Here is a 24,314-nt window from a genome sequence, read left to right on the forward strand (position 1 = left end):
CCCAGGGTGTGGAAGGATGTGGGTCGTCCTTTGAACAGTGAGAGCTGAGTCCACAGCTAAGCATCTGGGAACTGGTGAAATTCTGAAGGAGGAACTCGAGGAACTTCCCAAGGCTAAGGGAGCTTCAGGGGTTAAAGATCCTATGTCACATCGGCCGTTCCAAGCTCCTCCCCGCACAGTGAGGAGTAGATTTTTGAAAATCACCCCACTGCAGACTCCTCCCCCTCTGGAAACCTCGTCCCTAGGGCTGAGAATGACTCTGGCTCTGCGCGTGTAGTCAGTCACCAGTTGACCCAGTGCGGCGTAGGATTGCAGCCCGCATACCGTGGGGCTTGCCACCCAGGTTTTGCAGCTGAGACACCGTGGGACCCGTGATCCTGTGTTTGCAGCGGGAACATTTCGGGTCTGTGATCCGAGTGGGGACGCGACGCAGAGGCTGAGGATGAGCACCGCGGATCTGATGCTACGCTGGGCCATCGCCCTGCTCCTGGCTGCTGCTGGAGTTGCAGGTAAGGCTTATTCCAGGAGCCTGCCGAGGGCCAGGGCCAGCCGCTCTGAACTCGGGGAGCCCCGAGTGGTTTTCTTTTTGGACGAGAAATAGAATCACTCATGCGAACTTGGGATGATGTCCTTCCCACGTGGCTGGAGGGAGCTGTTCTGGAAATAGGATGCCAGAGTTGTAGGGGGTCAGAGTAGGTTTGGGGGGAGACGGGTAGGTGCTCTCTCGAGTTAGCGGTGTTCTTCAGAGCTATGTGTGAGGGAGTCCAAGAGGAGGGCTCCCATCATTCGTTTTAAAGGACTGGGGAGAGACAGGCTCAGCTGTTCAACTTTGGGGTCACTAGTCGTAGGTATAGGACTTGAGGGGTCTACACAGATGCGCTCAAACCCCGCTGCTGCCGGGTGCCCTAAAACTCCGCCCTAACCCCACCTCCCACCGCACCCCCGAGCTCCTATTGGGTAAAGCCGGAACAGGCGAGACTCGAGCCACTCCCCTCGCCCAATGGAAGAAGAAGATGAGGTGCAGGGGCGTGGCTTGCCTGAGTCTCCGGGGTCGGGTGGGGCTACACATCCTGGCCGCCCCGGTTCCCCTGTGTGAGTCACTCACTACCTTGTCCACACTTCTCTGGTCAGCTTCATAGTTGTGCCTCTGGCAACCCAGACCCTGGTAGCCGGGACCATCAGTCAAGGAGAGCCAGGGATCTGGCGAGGACTGTTGCTGGCCTGGTTTGTTCCCACTCTCTGAATGTGTTGAATTGGGCTGCCCCATCAAGTGGACTTTAGTTTTAGGAGAAGTGCTGGAATTTGGACAGGAAGTTAGATGGTGTTATAATCTCACCCACGACTTCTTTGCAGCACTGGGGATTAAACTCAGATCCTTGCACACTGGGACAAATGCTCCACCTCTCCCTTACTTTATAGACAGGGTCTCATGTAGCCTAGGATGGCCTATAAGTCACTATACGGTCTAGAATGACTTTAAGCTCCTAATTCTTCTTCCTCAGTTTGGGAGTGTTGGGGTGACAGGTATGTGCCATAGCACCTAGATTTGGGGATACCATGGATAGAACCTGGGGCCATGCATGGGATCCAGGCAGGAGCTTGGAAGGAGTTAGCTAGCTGTGTGTGACTGTCAATCCTGGGGATGCTTCCTTGAGACAGCCTGGCGGAGCTGGGGATCCTGGGGCACACCTTTAATCCCAGCACCGGAAAGTCAGAGGCAGGTGGAGCCCTGTGAGTTGTAGGACAGCCAGGGCTATACAGTGAAGTGAACCCCTGGAGAGAGAGAGAGAGAGAGAGAGAGAGAGAGAGAGAGAGAGAGAGAGAGAGAGAGAGAGAGTGGGAGCGTGTGCTGTAATTGAACACTGAGGCAAACACTCAGCCATCCTGCTATAATTGCAAACAAGGGTAGACCAGATATCCTGCTCAGCTTCCATTTCGCCTGTCATTGCTCTCTTTAACAAAAAGGAAGAGAGGAAATTATTTTACAAAGTCTTGAGCAAGAGCTGAAGTTTCCTGTCTCACAGGAAAGCCAGAGGGGCCCGTGCTGGCCTCACTGGGTGCTGGCCTCCCTCTCATGCTCCGGGCAGCCACACTACGGCTTGCTCTAGGTTAAGCTTCAGTGCATTAACTGGACGGTTTGTCTGTTTTAAGATCTGTTGTGAACACATCTTTAGATGGCTCAAGAGCAGATCTGGGGGCTGGGGTGGTGGCTCAGTCAGTTGGTGACATGGCCATGTGTGGGGCAGCCTGAAATGACCACTCTGGAGGATCCCTGGACTTGAGGGTGAGCTCTGGGTGCAGGGTGAGGAGGAGGAACACTAAGGAAAACATTCGACTGGGAACTCTGGCCTCCACACACACAGAGCCCGCAGCCGTGTGAGGGGTGTCAGATATGCCAGAGGTCTGTAGCACGCACTGTTAGCTCACAGTGGTGCTTCAGCTTCATTTGTCTGTCACATTCCTTGCTGAGTAAAACTGGTAAACCACTGAATAGGGTTGGATTTTTTTTCCCTCTTGTTCTTTTTGATTATTTATTTTTGGAGAGACAGTATCTCACTCTGTAGCCCAGGCTGTCCTTGAATTCACTATGTAGCCCAGGCTGGCCTTTTTTTTTTTTTTTTTTTAAGTAGAGTCTCACTGTACAGGGTAGCGCCCCTGCCTCTGACTCCTGAGCCCTGGGAGCCTCTTACCTGAGCATCCCTGAAATTACAAACCCGGAGGGCAATGCTCCTGACTCTGACCGCTCAGGGTTCTTATCTCCCTGCTTGGTCCTGATAAGACTCTGGCCACCTCTATGCTTGGCTCCTTTGACCAAGCTTTTGATGCGTTAATTCTGTCAGCAGTATCTGCACCCTCTGGGCATGTGGGGCAAATCAGCTTTGGTTGCTTATGGAGACGACAGGGGTTGGCGGTCCCTAACTCATGTTAGGCTTGCTGGTGAGGAGGCCGGCGAGCACTTTTGCTCCTGAGCCACCGTGGATGCTACGGCGGATTTATTTTACTCACACCCTGCTTAGCCGATGGCATTACCCACGGTAGAATGGACACAGCCGGTGCGTTGGTGGGTTGGAACTGCTGGTGCCGCCCCTCATGTTTAGGGTTGCTATGAAAACACTTTTGTAAATGTTTGTTCACCAGGATTGACCTCCAGTTGGGCTTCGTTCCCATAACAACAGGAGAAAGCCCTGACTTAGAACCAGCCATTAGGCCCCTCCCGACATCAAAAAACACGCCTCTGATGGACAGCTCTGGGGGGACTCAGGGTGACAACTGTCATTAAGTCCTGGTCCACCGTTAAGTCTTTATCAGAAGGAGAATTTTGGCATTTGGGCAGGATGACCCAGGATGACAGCCTTTAGAAAAGAACACTGTATTTCAAAACAATTCTGGCAGTGTTTTTGCTTGTAACTCTCACCTGCCCAAGGGACTAGATTTGTGGTCTCCTGCCTCTTGTTTAAATTGTTCAAAGTGTAACCTGGGGTCAAGACCTAACAGAGCTTTAAGGACAGCAGAGTGTGTGCGGAACCTGTGAGCCCGAAGTTTACATAAATGAAATATTCTGTGTGAGGCTGTGCCCTTTTGTGCATTAGCCGGACCCAGTCACTGCCTCCTAGTAGAGGGCTTTCCCTACATTAATCCCTGCATACTCTCTACTTCTCACTAGGAAACATCCCCAGCATGACCCACTGTTATATTTTAGAAGGCTCTCCCTATATAGCCCAGCTGGCATGGAAGTTACCGTGTAGCTCAGGCTGGTCTTGAACTCACTGTAGCCCTCCTGCCCCAGCCTCTGGAATGCTGGGATTACAGGTGAAAGCTAACACACCTGGTTTGCTCTTCGTTGGTGTGGGTGGAGCCCAAAGTACCCTGTGTGTTAGACAAGCACTTTTGTTGACAGTATTTTTTTTTTCTTTTTTTCGGAGCTGGGGACCGAACCCAGGGCCTTGCGCTCGCTAGGCAAGCGCTCTACCACTGACCTAAATCCCCAACCCCTTGTTGACGGTATTTTAACTTCCTTTATTTTTGGTTTATTATCTTTTTGTTTCCTTTTGCCTTTTGAGACAGAGATTCTCTGCGTAGCCCTGGCTGTCCTGGAACTCACTCTGTAGACTAGGCTGGCCTCAAACTCACGGAGATCCTCCTGCCTCTGCCTCCCAAATGCTGGGATTAAAAGTGTGGCACAGCCACGGCTTGTTTTGTTTTGTTTTGTTTTGTTTTGTTTTTTTTGCATGACATCTGTCCTTAGCTTGGCGCTCACACCCCTGTCATTCCATCAGGAGAGAGAGAGAGGGCACCTAGAAAGCACTGAGCACCTTATTCGTGTGTGGGAAGCAGGATGGAGTAATTTCTGTAGCTGGCATTTGCTACTTTGTGCGTTCTTTTTTTCCCACCCTTCTCCACCCTTAAAACCCCCTAACACTAGATAGAAGAGAAAAAAGGATGGGGGGACTTGCTCCAAGGAACTCCATGGGATTAAAATGAAACATATTCCTAGACTATTTCTGTGTTTTTCAAAGAATCCAAAACTCCACATTGCACTACTGCCCCCCTCTGCAGTTTCTGTGGCCTTGTTCAGGATTCGTCATTCATGACGTTCGAGAGCTGAGGCCAAGGCTCCAGAGTGTGTGCGTGTTGACTGGCCTTTACTTGATTCGTTTGTCCATCACCCTGGCTGCCCTGGAACGCGCTATGTAGATCAGGATCTCACAGAGATCCTGCCTCCCAAGTGCTGGGGTTAAAGCCAAGCACACCTGGCTTGCTTTTAAATCTTTACAAGACATCTGTTTCTCTGTTTTGTGTATGTATGGGCTTCAGGGGACAAGGGACAGAGCGGGATCTCCATTCATCAAGCTCAGATGAGTGTTGGCCAGTCCTTAACCACTGAGCCACCCTACAGGCCTTCTTTATTTCTTTTTTTTTTTTTTTTTCCTTTTCTTTTCTTTTTTTTCCGGAGCTGGGGACCGAACCCAGGGCCTTGTGCTTGCTAGGCAAGCGCTCTACCGCTGAGCTAAATCCCCAACACCGCATTCTTTATTTCTTTTGTTTGCTTGAGATGGGGTCTGTCCTGTGCAACCCAAGCTGACGTTCAATTTGCCGTTAGTCTAGGGCGTGCACCCTCAGACATTTGTAATTTTTTGTTTGTTTTTTATTCTAGAGACAGGGTCTCACCATGGAACTTTGGTTGCTTTCAAAATGGTAGTGATACTCCCGCCTCCAGCTCCTGAGTGACAGGCATAGCAGGGTTGTACCCCTTGCCAGGTTGATGCATTGCTGGGGATGTTAACCTGGCTTTGTGCACGCTGGGAAGGTCTCTGCCACCAGAGCCCCACTGGCTTTGGGTACGGCTGGTATTTCCACACCCACATCCCGGTTTGTGTGTCATTCAAGTGAGAGTGTTGATCAGTCACCAGGCTTTCGGCTGATGGGGTGACTCCTCTCTGCCAGTGCCCCTCTGAACTTCCTTTGGTAATGATGCAGCCACTCCTGGAATTCTAGTGGCCTTGCTCAGCACCATCTGCCATCAGAGAGAAGTGGATGAGTCACTTCCTTTCCTGGCCAGATGCTGGGTGAGTGAGTCACCTGTTCAGGTCCGCAGCTAGTGCTACTCACAGCCTTGAGAGGCCCAGGCCAGCCGGAGGTACTCAGTGCTACACTGTTTAAAGGAAAACAAAACAAAACACAGAAAGAATTACAGTGTAGCCAAGCAGGGTACTGGGACTTGAGAGGGGGTCACGGGAACAGCAGAGGGGACCCCTGGAGTGTGGAATTTCAGTTAATGAAGTTTCAGATTCTTGAAGCTGGACAGTGGTGAGTGGCTCACCAGGTGGCGGCAGACACACATGGGTCTCTGTGTTCAAGGCCAGTCTGGTCAGTTTCAGGACAGTCAAAGAGCTACACAGAGAAACTCTGCTTCAGAAAACAACAAAACCAGGAGAGCACCAGGGTGGGGCCCTGCCCTCTCAGAGGAGAAGGGGAAGGGGTTTGGGGGAGGGAGTCTGGGAGGTGAGGGACTGGGAAAGGATACCGTTTGGGATGTAAATAAATAAATAACATTAAAACTTAAAAAGAGGGCTGGAGAGATGGCTCAGTGGCTAAGAGCACTGACGACTGCTCTTCCAGAGGTCCTGAGTTCAATTCCCAGCAACCACATGGTGGCTCACAACCATCTGTAATGGGATCTGATGCCCTCTTCTGGTGTGTCTGAAGACAGCTACAGTGTACACACACACACACACACACACACACACACACACACAAAGTAAATATTATAAATAAATAAATAAATAAGAATAAAACAAAAGGAGCAGGAAAGAAAAAGAAAGCAAAAGAAGCACGCCCATTCAAGACACATACATGTGAAGTCTATAAAAACACACCATTAATCGGAAACCATAAAATACAAACAAAAGACCAGTAAAGTTAAGGGGAAAAAACTGAGAAAGGTCCAAAGATAGCTTCTGAGTTAGGGTCGGGCTCTCACGTCCAGCTACCCTCGCAGGGCTGGAACCCTGTCAGGCTTGGACCTATGTGTTGATCTGCGCATGCTGCCACAGTGTCTGTGAGTTCACGTGTGTCAGTCCAGCTGTATCTGGAAGGCCTTGCTTTATCCGTCTCCTCCAACCCTCTGGCTCTCGCAACTGTTCCGCCTCCTCATTCGGCAGAAGGGTTCCCGGAGCCCTGAGGCGAGAGATTTAGTCCTATTTAGTACTAAGTGTTCCACTTACCCAGCAATTAACAGTTAACAGCACAGGGACATACTTTTTCATAGCCAATAAATGCAGTGGTTGTGGGTCATCCCAACAGGGCTGTGAGTCTCTGTGTGTGCTCCCATCCACTGCAGGAGGGCGCTTCGCTGCTGATGGCTGAGCAAGGCACTGATCTCTGAGTGTAGCGGAATGTCATTAGGGGTGCTGTGAACAGACACCATGACTAGGGCGAGTCTCATAAGGACATTTCACTGGGGCTGGCTTACAGGTTCAGAGGTTCAGTCCATTAGCATCAAGGTGGGAACATGGCAGCATCCAGGCAGGCATGGTGCAGGAGGAGCTGAGAGTTCTACATCTTCATCCGAAGGCTGCTAGAAGTCTGACTCTCAGGCAGCTGGGAGGAAGGTATTAAAGCCACACATGCACTCCAACAAGGCCACACCTAATAGTGCCTCTCCCTGGGCTGAGCATATACAAATCCTCTCGGGGGTCATTCCGCTGCTGGGTTCCTTTAGCAGAATGTACTTGCTTCTTCTCCCACTAGGTCCATCCCTTTCTAATCTCAGGTTCTCGGCCATGGTGGCGTGTCAGATACAGGTTCCCTCTCATGAGGATCTGATAGCTGTTTACTTGGTACAACTTTTGTGCCTCGACTGTACCAGCATATCAGGGGCTCAGGCGACCCGTACTTTAATCTCAACACTTAGGAGGCAGCGGCAGGCAGATCCCTGTGAGACCAAAACCATCCTGTTCTATATAAAGTTCAAGGCCAGCCAAAACTACACGGTGGAAACCCGTCTCAAAATAAGTTTTAAAAATAACCAATTAAGCCCGATATGTTTTCATACTTTATTCAACAGCCCAGAAGTCGGTCCTAACACCCGATGGATTTCCTCTTTGTGTTTATTTGTTGATCCTCAGCTGCCCTCTCGGGTACATTGGCCACCTCTGCTGCCTTCCCCGGTTAGCTGATGTGGCCATCTTTGCTGTGCTGATGACCACACCCTTCCTTCCCTTTCGCTCTTGCAGCAGAAGATTCATGTGGCAAGAACGAGTTCCAGTGTAGAGACGGAAAATGCATCGTCAGCAAGTGGGTGTGTGACGGCAGCCGCGAGTGCCCGGATGGCTCCGATGAGTCCCCTGAGACATGCAGTAAGTCGCCTCTGATTGTGGGTGTTTGTAGAGACAGAACCCATGGCCCTTCACGTTCTAGTCAGGGGCTTTTTCCCCCAGCGCTCTCCTAGTTTATATCCTGCCAGAGCAGTCCAGCAACCCTAAGTTCAATCCTCAATTTGAAGAAGGCTCAGAGTGACCATCCCTAATCCAAATATTCAAAATCCAAAGCATTTTGTATGCTGTGATGATGGATTTGGAAAGTTTCACACCTAGCCTCATGCTATGCCTTGCAGCAGGCACAACAGTCCATTAACAGTGCTGTGTGGAATTGCTTTTAGGGGCTGTTAAGATGAGAGCAGGCACTTGGGGTCAGCCTTCATGATATGAGTTTGATCCCTGGAATTCATATGGTAGAAGGAAAGAATGTCCTGTATGTCCTGTGACCGCCACACACACACACACACACACACACACACACACACACACACACGCACACACACACACACGCAAGAGATGGACCTGGCCTAACTAAATAGTGTTCCTTTTGAGTGATGGCTCCTCTTTATCCCTAGTGTCTGTCACCTGTCGATCCGGTGAGTTCAGCTGTGGAGGCCGCGTCAGCCGATGCATTCCTGACTCCTGGAGATGTGATGGGCGGACCGACTGTGAAAATGGCTCGGATGAACTAGACTGCTGTAAGTGACGCTCAGAACACCCTGGATGTGGCGCGAGCGTGTGTGTGTGTGTGTGTGTGTGTGTGTGTGTGCGTGCATGCTGGCCCATCTTGCACTAAAGAGTCCCCTAGGGGCCCTGGGATGTAACAGTCGTTCCCGAGTGGACTCCACCTGAGTTCTGGTGTGTGCTTGCTCCTATGGCTTAAATCCCACCTTGAGAGATGACGCCTCCTCCGTGGACATCAGAAGCATTTATGGAGGGGGAAGCTCTGATGACTGTCGCCAGGGAGCCCACTTGTAGGCTGCCTCCCTGCCTTAAGTGCCCACATTGGCGGGAAGGCTGAGCTGTGTTCGGAGTCCAATCAGAGCTGAGGTACTAGCCGCCAATGTGTTTATCAGCTGTGCGTCATGATGTCATACCTCTTATGTGCCGATCCACAGGGCAGACTTGGGACGTGAGAGTGCCAAACCCTGAATGTTATCTCCATGTAATGTGGGTTTCCCCATACCTACATACCCTCAATAGTGGAATTTATATATTTAGCAAGGTAAGCAGTTCACAGCACAACCTAAAGTGCTAAGATGTGGATCAACCCCTGCCTAGAATCTCCACCCCAAAGAGGGGCTCGTTGGTACAGGAGTGGCTTGATACTTTACCGTGTGAGGGAAACTGAGGCAGAGACAGGTGTGTTGTAGCTTTCTGGGCCTTTGCCTACTACCACCATTTTTTTTGAGGCACAGGGTCCTGTCTGTGAGTAGGCTGGTGTGTGGTGGTATGAGCCGTAGCATGACAGGGCGCTCTCCTCTCTGTGCACCCCCACAGCCCCCAAGACGTGCTCCCTGGATGAGTTCCGCTGCCAGGATGGCAAGTGCATCTCCCGGCAGTTTGTGTGTGACCAAGACTGGGATTGCCTGGATGGCTCTGACGAGGCCCACTGTGCGGCCACCACTTGTGGCCCTGCTCACTTCCGCTGCAACTCCTCTTCCTGCATCCCCAGCCTGTGGGCCTGCGACGGGGACCGGGACTGTGACGATGGCTCCGATGAGTGGCCGCAGAACTGCGGGGGCCGAGACACGGCCGCTGAGGTGGTCAGCAGCCCCTGCTCCTCCCTCGAGTTCCACTGTGGCAGTAGTGAGTGTATCCATCGCAGCTGGGTCTGTGACGGTGCGGCTGACTGCAAGGACAAGTCGGACGAGGAGAACTGCGGTAAGGCCCTGGGGAGGAGGGATGGATGATGGCTCTCCAGGCCCTGTATGCGGAGCTTTGGGGCTTAGAAATAGCCAGACTTCCCAGAGAAGAAGTTTTGTTTTGGGTAAGGGGCTGTTTGGGTGGGTAGAACACCTGTCTCCAGAGCATGAAGTCCTGAGTTCAAATCTCCTGCAGACAGCCATGCTCGAGCCTGTGATTCCAGTGCTTGTGGGATGTGGAGACCGGAGCTGGCTACCAGCCTGGCTCCCAGTTCATTGAGAGACCCAGACTCGGGGAGGAGGAGGAGAAGGAGCCAGAATTACAGGAGCACATACCCGCATGTGCACACATACTGTGCAATAAAATTTTAAAAATTAACCAAAGATAAGGGCTGGGTCTGGTGGCACACACCTTTAGGAGCAGGTTGATCTCTGTGAGTTGAAGGCCAGCCTAGTCTACATACTGAATTCCAGGAAAGCCAGGGCCTTGTAGAGAGAACCTGTCTCCAAAAACCAAAGGAAATGATTTTGTTTTAAAAAACCAACCAAAGATAAGTTTTAAAAAATATATATTTTTTTCTTTCTTTGGAACAATGAATTTTAAGAGGGCCAAATCTGTGGCTCACTTACTAAGTGTCTTAGTTTTCTGTGGCTACGGGCAGTGACCAAGGCAACTTAGAGGAGAGAGAATTTGGTGAGGTTTACAGTTTCAAGGGTGAGTTCATGACCGCCATGGTGGGAGCGTGGCAGCAGGCAGGCGGGCATGGTGTCGTAGCTGTAGTTGAGAGCTTACATCTGATCCACAAGCGTGAGGCGGAGACAGTGCTAACTGGGAAGGGTGAGAATCCTTTGAAATCTCACAGCCTGTCCCCAGGGACACGCCTCCTCCAATGAGGCCACACCTGCTAATCCTTCCCAAACAGTTCTACCAACTGGGGGCCAAGGATTTTTAAACTTAGGACCCAATCAGGACTGTTCTCCTTCAAACCACCATGCCACACATTCATGAGTCCCAGGTTTCAATCCCCTGGATGATTTATTTAAAGACAAAATTATTAGTGTACATGATACATGTGTGTGGCAACACATACAGAGGTCATAGGGCAACTGTGAGTCCTCACCATCCACTGTGAAGACTCCAGAGATTGGCTCAGCCTTTGGGTTTGCTGGTAATTGCTTTTGCTTGCCAGCCCTATAGCTGCAGTTAAGCAGAGCAGCTTATCTGTGCTTCTTTTGACGGTCACCCTGTCCTCCACAGCGGTGACCACCTGCCGACCTGACGAATTCCAGTGTGCAGATGGCTCCTGTATTCACGGTAGCCGCCAGTGTGACCGTGAACATGACTGCAAAGACATGAGCGACGAGCTTGGCTGCATCAATGGTAAACTTGGTTCCTCGCCGGCTCCTCTTCCTCTTCTCCCTTCTCAGTGCCTTGCTGTAAAGTTGGGGTACTGTTGGTCTTGGGTGAGGGAGTGGGGGTCAGGCCCCTAGGAAGCGTATTTTCTTTTTGTTTGTTTGTTTTTCGAGACAGGGTTTCTCTGGCTGTCCTGGAACTCGCTCTGTAGAGCGGGCTGGCCTCGAACTCACAGAGCTCCACCTGTTACTTGCCCCCTCTGAACCTGCTTCTACTTAGCTAGATTGCAATATGGGATCCCCTGCTTCAGTACTTCTATTTGTTTATTTCTGAGACGGGCTCTCATGTAGTCCAGGCTGGTCTCAAACTCCTTATATAGCTGAGGCTAGTCTTGAATTCATTATCTTCCTGCCCCCAGCTCCCGAGTGCTGGGATCATGGACGTCCACTGCTAGGTTCAGTTTATGCAGGGGATCAAACCCAGGGCTTCCTGCCTGCTACATATCAGCTTCTACCAAAGGAGCCACATTCCCAGTAGAAGCCGTTTTCCCCTTGAGACCCTAGTGATGTACGTACAGTCCCATTCTGTGAAAAGAATGTTCCAGAGCTGAGGAGAGCTGTTTCCTTCCTGCTACCATGAGTGTCCCAAGATCAAACTCGCGTCATCTGGCCTAGTGACACTTTTCCCACCTCACTGACCTGCAAGTTGGAAGAAATGCTCATAACATAAATGATGTGGTCTGGGCTGAGCCATTGGTCGAGCCCTCGCCTCTTAGGGTTAGGGTTAGGGTGGTGGCACATACCTGTAACCCCAGCATTTGGGAGGTGCAGGCAGGAGGTCAAGGCTGCCCTTGCTTACACACTGAATTTGAGAGCAGCTCTCACTCCAAACAAACAAACACCAACACTTTTTCTTTTTAATGTTAGGTTTTTGCTGTTGTTTTTTTTTTTTTTAGATTTATTTATTTAATGTATATGAGTACTGTCTTCAGACACACCAGAAGAGGGCATCAGGTCTCATTACAGATAGTTGCGAACCACCATGTTGTTGCTGGGAATTGAACTCAGGACCTCTGGAAGAGCAGTCAGTGCTCTTAACCGCTGAGCCATCTCTCCAGCCCTGCCATTTGTTCTTTTGCGTTGAACTCAGGGCTTCCCATTGCTAGGATAAGAGTTACTTGTTGCTTTTTAACTGCACGGTGCCATGCTGGGCATGGTGTCTGCACGGTGCCATGCTGGGCATGGTGGTACAGGCCTATGATCCGAGCAGTCCGGAGCCTGAGGCAGGAAGCACACAAAGCTGCGGCCAGCCTGGACCATACTGAGACCTCTTGCTAAGAAACCCAATTCAACCTAAGAATCCCAATTTGACCAAAAATTCACATGTCTGCAGCCATCGCTGAACTCCCTCTCCAAGACTTGTTTGATCGTGCAGAGTCTAAACAAACTCTGTTCTGTTAAACATTAACTTCCTAGCCCCCAGCGACCTGTACCCAGGGGCTTGGCTCAGTGACAGAGCCCTTGTCTACCCACACAAGGGCTTGGCTCTCCTGTACACACAGAGAGAAAACAAAACACTACCAGGAAATTCCTTGCCGCAGTCATGGGGGGACAACTCTGTGATCCCAGTGTTTGGGAGCTGAGGCAGGAGGGTCTCCTTAAATTCCAGTGTCCTGGACACTGTTCAAGGCCAGTAAGGCTACAAAGTGAGACTTCGGGCAGACCTCCCCGTCACCTGCCCCCAGACCCTCACCGGGAGGCAGGGGTTGTGCCAGGGAGTCCCGTATTCCAGCTCTGAAGGGTTATCTTACAGACAGCAGGCAAAGCCCGTGGCTTAGGCCCTCCTGACCGTTCTCTTTGCCTCTCTCAGTGACCCAGTGCGATGGCCCTAACAAATTCAAGTGCCACAGTGGGGAGTGCATCAGCTTGGACAAGGTGTGCAACTCCGCCCGGGACTGTCGTGACTGGTCGGATGAGCCCATCAAGGAGTGCAGTGAGTGTTGGGGAGCTGGGCAGAGTGGGGGTGTTTGGGGAGCCCAGCATGGCATCAGCATGTAGTCACTGTGGGACTGTGAGCCCAGCCAGCACCCCCACAGCATTCACAAGGCCCACTTCCTGTCATCCAGGGCAGGACAGGCATGAGGGGAGGGGCACCGGGAGATGAGGACCTGATTCAGAGCCCTCGCACTATATGTTCTTGGGCTGGAGATGGCCCAGCAATTAAGAGCGCTGGCTGTTCTTCCAGATGACTCATGTTCAGTTCTCGGCAGCTAAGTCAGGAGGCTCAGAATAACTCTAACTACAGAGGATCCATCTCCTGGCCTCCAGTGCCTCTGGCTTCTGAGGACATCCGCATTCATGTTCTCATAACCACATGCGGACACACTCACACACATGATTAAAAATAAAAGTAATGAATGACCTTCGGAGTGCTTTTCAGAGACAGTGCAATGTCATAGTGTTTCCAGTGGCTGTTCTAGTCTAAGGTGCTTTTCCAACCTCGCGCAGAGACCAACGAGTGCTTGGACAACAATGGTGGCTGTTCCCACATCTGCAAGGACCTCAAGATTGGCTATGAGTGCCTATGTCCCAGCGGTTTCCGGTTGGTGGACGGCCACCAGTGTGAAGGTGAGTCTGCGGTTCATCCAGCCACCCATCGAACCCGTGCCTCCCTCATGAACATGCGTTCCCTCAGCCACTGGAGGATACATGTTTTGTTCTCCTGTTGCCCTGTAGAAAGGGTTCCTCTCCCCTAGAGAAAACCCTTTCTCTGTTGATACACAGATATTGACGAGTGTGAGGAGCCAGACACCTGCAGCCAGCTCTGTGTGAACCTGGAGGGCAGCTTCAAGTGCGAGTGTCGGGCCGGCTTCCACATGGACCCTCACACCAGGGTCTGCAAGGCTGTGGGTGAGCACTAGGAGGCCGAGGTGGGGATGGGTGCTCCTTTTTGGGGTTCAGAACGGTTAAGTTGGGAATGGTAGCTCTCTAGGATTCTGGCTGGTGGGGAGCTGCACAGTGGGGACCTGGAAACACGGGGCCTTCACCCATATTTATCCTTGCTCAAACTCTGCCTATCCCGCTTCACATCCAGACAGATGGGAAGAGGTACAAAGTGTGACCTGAGCCTCTTTAACCTCCCTAGTTACTCTGACTAGAGAAACGGGTTCCAGGGACACGGTAGGCGGAGTTCTTGCCTGGCGTCGGCGAAGCCTTGGCTTTCATCCCCTCACTGTTGTCCTGTGTGGTTTTCCAGGTTCCATAGGGTTTCTGCTCTTCACCAACCGCCATGAGGTACGGAAGATGACCCTGGACCGCAGCGAGTATACCAGCCTGATCCCCAACCTGAAGAATGTGGTGGCGCTGGACACTGAGGTGGCCAACAATAGAATTTACTGGTCTGACCTGTCCCAGAGAAAGATCTACAGGTGAGCCCCATCACCCTTTGACACCCCGTCCCCTAGTGAGGCCCAGACCCCAGGCTCTGATGAGATCCCTTTCCTCCGCCTCAGCGCCGTGATGGACCAGGGCCCCAGCTTGTCCTATGATGCCATCATCAGTGGGGACCTGCACGCCCCTGACGGGCTGGCGGTAGACTGGATCCATGGCAACATCTACTGGACGGATTCAGTTCCGGGCACTGTTTCCGTGGCTGACACCAAGGGTGTCAGGAGGAGAACTCTGTTCCGAGAGAAAGGGTCCAGACCCAGAGCCATCGTAGTGGACCCTGTGCATGGGTGAGTGTCCTCAGCTGAACAAGAGGATGGCCCAAGGTGGGGTCCAGCCAGAGCTGGCCTCAGGGGAATGTGAAATGGTCCCCCAAGCTGCAGAGATGACAGTGAAGTAGAGGCCGGGGGTGTCAGTGAAAGACCAAGGAAGCAGGGGCCTCCAACCTGAAATCCCAGCCCTGAGGAGGCTGAGTTACAGGCTAGCTCAGGTTACAAAGAGAACTCCTATCTCAAAAAAATAAATAAAAAAATAAATAAAAAAATAAATAAATAAAATAAAATAAAAATCAAAGAAGAGACTTAGCAAGGGATGGATGGGGTGGGGGTGGGACTGATGCCTCTGGCCTCATCAGGCATGGCACACAGGTACACAGATACATAAACACAATTAAAAATGAAATCTTGGGTGTTGGGGATTTAGCTCAGTGGTAGAGCGTTTGCCTAGCAAGCGTAAGGCCCTGGGTTCCGTCCCCAGCTCTGGGGAAAAAAAAAATGAAATCTTTTCGTGTGTGTGTGTGTGTGTGTGTGTGTGTGTATGGGTTGGATGTGGTGGCTACAGAGAGACAGGGTTTCTCTGTGTAGACCCGGCTATCCTGAAACTAGCTCTGTAGACCAGGCTGCCCTCAAACTCTGCCTGCCTCTGCCTCGCAAGTGCTGGGATATAAGGTATGACCACCACTGCCTTGCAAAATAAAATCTTAAAAAGAAAGCCAAGCCTAGCTCAGTGGATTAAAAAAGCCTTCAAACCTGACAACCTGTGTTTAATCCTGGGGACACCCCCTCCCAAAGTGGTGCGTGAGTACACACATGCGTGTGTTCATACGATGGGTAAATAAATGTTAAATAAAATGAAGGTGATGGGGATGTGGATTCTGCCTCAGAAGCACAGAAAAGCCCACATGGTCATGCATTCCAGCCACAGAGGGGGAGGGTCTAAGTTAAAACGTGCTGGAAACCAACTAGTGAGTTGACACTGTCAAAAACAGTGTCCTGGCCTGGCGGTGGCACACACTGCTGGTGGACCTTCCTAACTTGCAGGAGGCTCTGGGTTCCACCCCCAGTGTGAGAAAGAAACAAACAAACTGGGCTTAGTGGTGCACCACTTTTGATGCTAGCCACTTAATTTTGTACCTAAATGTTCCAGGCTAGGACAGGCTTCTAAAGAACTTTCAGGAGTCACTTCTTGCCTTTCTCTTGTAAGTTCCAGAGATTGAACGCAGGTTGTCAGGCTTGACAGTGGTGCCTTGAGTGGCCAAGTCATCTTGCTGGCCCCACGGAGGGCATCGCTGAGACCCTGTTCTGTGGTCCACTTATATCACACGATATACAGGCTCCCTCCTCCTCCCCCTGACCACGGAGATCAGACGGGTCTATAAGATCTCTCTGCTGACTGCTCAACCCCCCCCCCCCCCAGAGCATCTCTGGACAGTATCTGTTGGGAGGCTCACCCCACCTCCCACCTCCACCTCATATGTTCTGCCCCTTTATGGCCACATCCGTGTCCACATAGGAGTAGTTTCATAGTGTGTCTGCTTCAGGCATACCTTGTATTTTGCGTTGTTCTAATACCTCTGAAAGGACTGGGGTTACTGGTGTACATTACCACATCTGGCTTAACTCTGGCCTTCCAGAGAGGGGCTGACCATCCAGGTGGCAGCCCTGGCCTGGGAGAACCCCAGAGAAGCTGTAGTTGGTAGAAGGGTGGAGTCTGAAGAGAAAATGTGGCTGCCTTGTAAGCCTGAGGCTCTGGGTTCGATCCTCATCAGTCACGAACAAAGAGGTGTGGTTCCAAATTGAGAACCAACTCTTGTCGACATTAGCGGTAGCCTGCCACCCGAGAGGCCTCATCTCCTGTTGTCTTTTCCAGCTTCATGTACTGGACAGATTGGGGGACACCTGCCAAGATCAAGAAAGGGGGTTTGAATGGTGTAGACATCTACTCTCTGGTGACCGAGGACATCCAGTGGCCAAATGGCATCACACTAGGTAATCATCTGAGGGGTGGTCTAGCCTGCTGGGGTGGGCACAATGAAGAGAACAAAGTACATAGTTGAGAATACCTGGTTGACAGTACCCCCTTCCTGTACCACTGGAGGGGTTACTGGGTTAAGGCAGAAGCTACAGTGTGGCCTTCAGGCTCATACATAGCTAGAGTGCGCCCCCAAAGCTGTACCCTTTACACTAATGGAGTGCCCTGAATTTTCTCTGGCATGTTTTGAAACTTTCTGGAACATTTAAGAATCTTCAAGAACATACTGGAATATTTAGGCGAATTGAATAATCTTATTCTGACTCTGGCCTCTCCGTATTTCTTTATGTTTTAGATCTTCCCAGTGGCCGCCTCTATTGGGTTGATTCCAAACTCCACTCCATCTCCAGCATCGATGTCAATGGGGGTGGTCGGAAAACCATTTTGGAGGATGAGAAGCAGCTAGCTCACCCCTTCTCCTTGGCCATCTATGAGGTGAACCCCGGGACTGTGAGGGAGTTTGGTCCCGCCATAGGTTTGTCTTGTCCGTTCAAGCCAAGACTGGGTAAAAGCTCTTGCCTAGAGCTCTAGAGAGGGGTATTAGAATTACAGCTACTTCGTGGAACTGTTTTGTTTATTTTTATTTATTTATTTTGTGGTGCTAGGAGTGGAACCCAGAGTTCTTGACGAGACTGGAAAATGCCAGTGCTCACCAGCCAGCCAGTGTGGCCTCAGTGAGCCTCAGGTCACTGAGAGACTGTCTCAAAAATTACCGTGGAGAGTTGGGTGGTGGTGCACACTTTCAATCCCAGTACTCGGGGAAGCAGATGCAGGCAGAGCTCTGAATTTGAGACCAGCCTGGTCGGCAGAGCTAGTTCTGAAGAAAATCTGACTCAAAAAAAAAAAAAAAAAATTAAGGCTGAAATTGACTGAGAAAGACTGTGGCCTTCACACGCACCCCACACACATGTGCAAAAGCACATGAACACGTGTATGCACATACAGCATATACATAGGAAATGGTTAGGATGGGAGACTTTATGTTTGTTTCTCCACATTTCTACCACAGCCAGCCTTGCTTATGAGAACCCCAGAGATTTTGGGGGGTGGATGGTGGTGTGTGCTACTGCAGGGGGTGACTGGCTCTGTTCTCTTCCATATATACCACCTGTGTAGGACAAAGTGTATTGGACAGATGTCTTAAATGAAGCCATTTTCAGTGCCAACCGCCTCACGGGTTCAGATGTGAATTTGGTGGCTAAAAACCTCATGTCCCCGGAGGACATTGTCCTGTTTCACAACGTCACGCAGCCTAGAGGTGAGCTCTGCCCCTGCACTCAGATAAGTTTCTCTGCCACGATCCCAGAACTTATATTCGTTTGGCTTATTTGAAGATGGGTTCAACACCCTTCCTGTACCTGGTAATAAAAATGTCCATTGCTCTGGAATTTTTCTAGACTATCCCAGTCATCAGACATTATCGGTTCGTTCTCTATGAACTTCTCTCTTCTTCCTCCCAGGGGTAAACTGGTGTGAGGCAACGGTTCTCCCCAACGGTGGCTGCCAGTACATGTGCCTGCCTGCCCCTCAGATCAGTGCCCACTCACCCAAGTTCACCTGCGCTTGCCCTGATGGTATGCTACTGGCCAAGGACATGAGGAGCTGCCTCCCAGGTAGGGGACAAGTCCCCAGAGGTGTGTGTGCATGGGCCTGCCGAGGCTGACCAGACACGAAATGTCTTGGGACCCATGAATGAGGTTCTCTAAGTACCCTTAGACCAAGGTTCCCTCTGGGATCCGGTTGTCTCTAAGCTCTGTGTGGACGTAGTCTGACTTTAGCAGGGTATGGAGTAAGAAGACCCCTTTTTGCTGATATCATCTGAGAAGGGCTCAGTTTGGAGTTGTCTGTTTTCTGTTGCTAGATCAGACTGACTGAGGCTGGCTAATTTATAAAGCATAGTTTATGTGACTCCTGGTTTTGGACATTAGAGGTTTCAGAGCATGATTCCAGCATCTGGGAGACAGTTGTTCTCGTTGATTTAAAGGACAATTATTTTTGGCAGAAAGGCGTGCGTGCGTGCGTGCGTGCGTGCGTGCGTGTGTCAGGACAACTCATAGGAGTCAGTTCTCCCTCTGTCATGTGGGTCCTAGGGACTGAACTCAGGCCCTCTCTTGTCCTTCACGTAGCCCAGGCTGGTCTCAAGTACTATGTAGCCTGAGGAAGATCTTTTCTGACCGCCTGAGTGCTGGAATTGCAGAGATGCTCACTGTCCCGGGTTTATGCATTGCTGTAACTGAACCCAGCGCACGGCACGCCGGGCAAGCGCTCTGCCCCAGCCACACTCCCAGACCTCTGTCTTGTAATGCCTCCCGTCTGCATTGTCCTCAGGCCCACCCTCACCACCTTGTCTACTTTTTTGTTGTCATTGTGTTTTTTTAAGACAAGGTTCCTGGGCTGGAGAGATGGCTCAGTGGTTAAGAGCACTGCCTGCTCTTCCAGAGGTCCTGAGTTCAGATCCCAGCAACCACATGGTGGTTCACAACCATCTGTAATGGGATCTGATGCCCTCTTCTGGTGTGCAAGTGTACAATTCAGACAGAACTCTATACACAATAAATAAATCTTTAGAAAAAAAAAAAAAAAAAGACAGGGTTCCTCTGCGTAACCCTTGCTGTCCTGGAACTTACTCTTTAGCCCAGGCTGGCCTCGCACTCAGAGATCCTCTGAACTGCTGGAACTAATGGTGTGTCACCACTGCCAGGTTGGCCCTCACTCACTCTTAATCACCTCCGCAAGGTTTCACCGCCAAGTATCATACCCAGGAGGGGCCCCTGAGACAGACAGACAGCTCGTGACAGACACGAGGGGCCCCGGAGACAGCTCCTGAATGAACTGTTTCCCGACATTTGATCCCTTAGAACCTGCTTGGTGGAAGGAAAGATTGACTACCAGGCTTTGTTCTGACTGCCGATGACCTTAAATCCCAGCATGCAGCAGCAGAGGCAGGCAGATCTCTGAGGCCAGCCCAGTCTATACAGTGAGTTCTAGGACAGCCAGGGCTCTATGGTGTGGCTGTGTCTCAGAAACAAACAAAGATAATAAAATAAGGGTTGGGGATTTAGCTCAGTGGTAGAGCGCTTGCCTAGCAAGCGCAAGGCCCTGGGTTCGGTCCCTAGCTCTGAAAAAAAAAAAAAGATAATAAAATAAAATCTCTCAGCAGTAAGACTTGCGTGGTTAGGTTTCCAGCATGGATTTTTGGGGTCATCCTCACCATCTCGGGGACCAAAGTATACTCAACCTTTGCAAGAATAGGATAATCTGGAGACTGAGGCAGGGGAATCACAGGTTTGAGGTCCTCCTGGAATAAACCTCGGGACTAATTCAAGGAGCAGTGTCACCAGCTGCTGACCCGTTGCTCTCGCTCAATTCCTGATGCTGAGGAACTTGGTGATATGCGTTCCGCCCAGAGCAGAGGTGTCGGTGGCACCCGGTTCCTGGTACTCACGACACACTTATTGCCCCATCAGAAGTCGACACTGTACCGACCACCCAGGGGACATCCACCATTGGGCCTGTGGTCACCACATCAGCTGCTGTGTCACTGAAGCGCAAGGAGGATCCCTCAGCTACTAGGCACAAGGAGGATCCCTCAGCTACCAGGCACAAGGAGGATCCCTCAGCTACCAGCACCTCTAGGCAGCCTGGGGATACCCCAGAGCTCAGCACAGTGGAGTCGGTGACAGTGTCCTCCCAAGGTAACAGCCCAACAGGCCCACCCTTCGTTTGATTGACCTTTTAAAATTACAGTGATGTATTCAGTGAGGTTGGGGAATTGGCCACTCTGCCTGTGGTGTCAAAGCACAACTTGTGGCAGTCTATTCTGTCCTTCTTCCTTGTGTGTCTTGGGATCAAACTCAGGGCAGCAAGCTGGGCAGCAAGCTCCTTTACTCACTGAGCCTTCTTACTGGTCCCGCTGTGATAAGTGTTTGTGTGGGGAGTTTTTGTGCAAATGTCTGGCATCTCTAGGGATCCTGGAACTGTCCCCTGTGGACACTGGAGGCCGGCTTCCGCCAGACTCAGTGCACATGACGTTGTAGGAACCTTGGTCACACCCCTAGGTCCCCCAGAACTTTAGCAGGACAATAGACATGTCAGGCACATGTCAGACAATAGACATGTGACATGTCCTGCCACACCCCCTCTCTGATGTCTGTCTTTGAGCTTCCTCACTTTACCCTTCTCCTTACTGCAGTCCAAGGTGACATGGCTGGCAGAGGGGACGAGGTGCAGCGGCACGGTGTGGGGTTCTTGTCCATCTTCCTCCCCATTGGTAAGTGTTGTCTGCACTGCTGACCTTGCAGGGGCTCCTGACTCCATGCTTAGCCAACTGGGCCGCAGCACTGTTCTGCCTGCCTGTGGGGTGCCCTGCCTGCGGGGTGCCCTGCAGGCCTCTAATCCCCCTTTTCATTCATTACAAATAGATCAAGTGCCCCTGGTGGTTGCACACTTCTTCTTCTTCTTCTTCTTTTTTTTTTTTTTTTTGGTTCTTTTTTTCGGAGCTGGGGACCGAACCCAGGGCCTTGTGCTTCCTAGGTAAGCGCTCTACCACTGAGCTAAATCCCCAGCCCGGTGGTTGCACACTTTAACCTCGCAGGCAGAACTGAGGTTGTTTTGAGACCAGCATACAGACTTTTAGACCAGCAAGGGAGGTAGACAGTGGGTTTCTGTCTCAAAAAGTAATTGTGATTCTGTGTGAAAATAAAAATCATGGCGCTCCGTGTCTTAAATCTCAGCACACAGGGGGCAGCGGAAGAGGGTCAATGAGTTTGAGGCCAGCCTGGTCTACAGAGAGTCTCAGGACAGCCAGGGCTACACAGTGAGACTTTGTCTCAAAAAACAGAACAAACAGAGCGAAGTTGACAGAGAATCAGAGAAGATAGAACCAGGGTCAGGCTATGGAGCCCGGGCTGGTTCAGAAGCCGGCATCCTCCTGCCTCATCCCTGAGGTGCCAGGCTTCCGGTGGCTGCTATACCACCACCCTCCCTTGGTTTTTTCTTTGTGTGATAGGCGAGGAGAATTTTACATTCAGAGCACATCACTCTCACACAAGGGGCCAGGATGGTAATTCCCGGTGGTTTTGCTGGCACAGGGCCTCCTGGGCACCCCCTGACCAAGCCCTCTCCCCCCGCAGCACTGGTGGCCCTCCTTGTCTTCGGGGCCATCCTCCTGTGGAGGAACTGGCGGCTGAGGAACATTAACAGCATAAACTTTGACAACCCAGTCTACCAGAAGACCACGGAGGACGAGATCCACATTTGCCGCAGCCAGGATGGCTATACCTACCCCTCGGTGAGTGCACCTTCTGTGGGGGAGAGGAGACGTCAAACAAGGACAGGAGTTAGGTGGGGTGGAAGCAGCAGAGGAAGCCTAAACCAGGGGCATGCACAGCTCAGTGGTAGAATCCGCCTAGGGACCCCTGTGAGGGCTTAGGGCACGACTCACAGGAGACAGGGTAGCATGGAGTCCATTCTCCATCTTCTGTGGGTGTGGAGCGGGAGAGGTCTCCTCAGTGGGGGTTGGATAACAGAGGCATCAGTCCACTGCAAAGATTTCAAATTGTGGTAAGATTGGGCATAATGTGCTTAATTAAGAAGCACGAGGGGGGGTTGGGGATTTAGCTCAGTGGTAGAGCGCTTGCCTAGGAAGCGCAAGGCCCTGGGTTCGATCCCCAGCTCCGAAAAAAAGAACCAAAAAAAAAAAAAAAAAAAAAAAAAAAAAAAGAAGCACGAGGGAAGGGCTGGAGAGATGGCTCAGTGGTTAAGAACACTGACTGCTCTCCCAGAGGACCTGGGTTCAAGTCCCGTCACATGGTGGCCCACAACTGTCTACAACTGCAGTTCCAGAGGATCTGATACCTTCTGGCCTTCCTAGGCTTCAGGCACACATGTGACTTTAGTGTAGACCAAACACCCTACACGCACCTTAGGCAAGTTCTTCACAAGAGCATTTACCTAGTCTTAGGTGTTCAGCCACTTCTGGTGGCTGTGCAGGGGACAGAAGGTGGGGGACTCCGAAGCAGGAGAGAAGGGTGGGTTCTGGCCGTGTGTGTAGTCCTGTTGGTCTGACTGCTTCCTGTGTTTCCGGTTTGCTGACAGAGACAGATGGTCAGCCTGGAGGATGATGTGGCATGAACAGCTGAGGGGAGCCATCTCTTTCCGGGATCCGCTGCCACCCTTAGGCAGGAAGGACGCTTTCTCACACCTCCCCGCCCTGCACTGGTCCTTCCACCTCAGTGGTCTCTGTGTTGCTCAAAGCAAGATAAGAGCAAAACTGGGCTGGGGCCAAGCTCAGCGGCCTGTCTGCCCTGGGTCCTGTTTTATATATTTATTGTCTGGGGACAGAAAAGGCTACTGGCCATGCTCCAGATGGGAATTCTGCCTGGTATTTTTTTTTTTTTTATTCTGATCTTTCTTTCCTTGGAAGACAAAGAGGGTGCCCCAGCAGCTTTGGAATTCTCCTCTTTTCAACACTAACGCCGAGGAAGAAGAGACCCAGCCAGAAGGAGGGTGTTGTTCTGAATATGAGACAGCAGGTACTAGTGACAGGGTCCCAGGGACCTTAGCCAATCCCTAAACTCAGGACTACCTGCGTTGACTTTCACCCCGAGAGCCTGACTCTGCCACCCCCGGCAGAAGCCAGGAAAGTGACTTGTGACATTTGGTACTGATCTTGGGGTCAGCAGCTGCCAATGACTGATGACTCCTCATGCCTTTGCCAAAACGTCACCCGTTCCTGGAGGGACAAGCCTGAGCCGCCATTCCCCCTTAATATTTATGAAGTGCCTGAGACATCTGCTTGCCTTGCTCAGGAGTCCTGGCCTGTGCCGTGTAAGTGTCCTGCTCAGGGGTGGCCATTGAGACTTCCGTCTCATGCCCAGCCCCTACTGTCCATGGGAGATTTGCACTTCACGTCTCTCTGCGCACTTTTCCCGTTGGGCACCCACGTGGCCCGCGTCTGTACTCCTAGGTTGCACTGTTTGGTGGTGTGTTGGATGGAACCTCGGGCCAGAGGTGGCCCCGAATCACTCACTACAGAAGACAATTGCCAGGCCCCAAGCACCCATTGCCTTCTCCGGTGCTGGGCAGATCTCAGGGCCTCGTTTGTTTTTTGTTTGTTTGTTTGTTTGTTTGTTTACGTTAAACCTCTGCCTGGCAGTTTCTGACTGAACTGCAGAGTTGTTCCGCTCCTCTGGTAACAGTGACTCAACGCGTCTTTCTCACAAGAGACTCTCTTTCGTGGCTTGGCTGGGCGTGGTGGGGTATACCTGTCATCCCAGCACTGGGAGCCTAAGGCAGGTGGGTTGCCAGGAATAGAAGGCCAGCCTGGCTGACATAAAGGAAAGGAGGGAGGGACATGGACAGAGAGACGGACGGATGACAGACAGACAGACATGCATGGTTTTTCAGCCCTAATCAGCCAGCCAGATGTGGTAGCACTTTGCTTTAATCCACAAGAGGCAGAGGCAAACACACAACTGAGATCCAAGCCAGCCTGGGCTACATAGTGAGACCTTATACA

The 24,314-nt window shown here is 51.3% G+C and overlaps 1 protein-coding gene across 1 annotated transcript; it reads left to right on the forward strand.

Moving 5' to 3' along the window:
- The first annotated feature begins 288 nt into the window (after positions 1–288).
- Positions 289–23,171, forward strand: Ldlr (low density lipoprotein receptor). The gene is given in 18 exon segments (NM_175762.3): positions 289–509; positions 7,737–7,859; positions 8,396–8,518; positions 9,321–9,704; positions 10,944–11,066; positions 12,909–13,031; positions 13,547–13,666; positions 13,823–13,948; positions 14,295–14,466; positions 14,551–14,775; positions 16,634–16,752; positions 17,091–17,230; positions 17,912–18,053; positions 18,256–18,408; positions 20,263–20,490; positions 20,988–21,065; positions 21,928–22,085; positions 22,892–23,171. Coding segments are annotated over 18 exon segments (2,640 nt in total). The 5' UTR covers positions 289–442; the 3' UTR covers positions 22,928–23,171.
- Positions 23,172–24,314: the final 1,143 nt, after the last annotated feature.

Source organism: Rattus norvegicus, chromosome 8 (genome assembly GCF_021556685.1).
Source record: "Rattus norvegicus strain SHRSP/BbbUtx chromosome 8, alternate assembly SHRSP_T2T, whole genome shotgun sequence".
Lineage (NCBI taxonomy): Eukaryota > Metazoa > Chordata > Mammalia > Rodentia > Muridae > Rattus > Rattus norvegicus.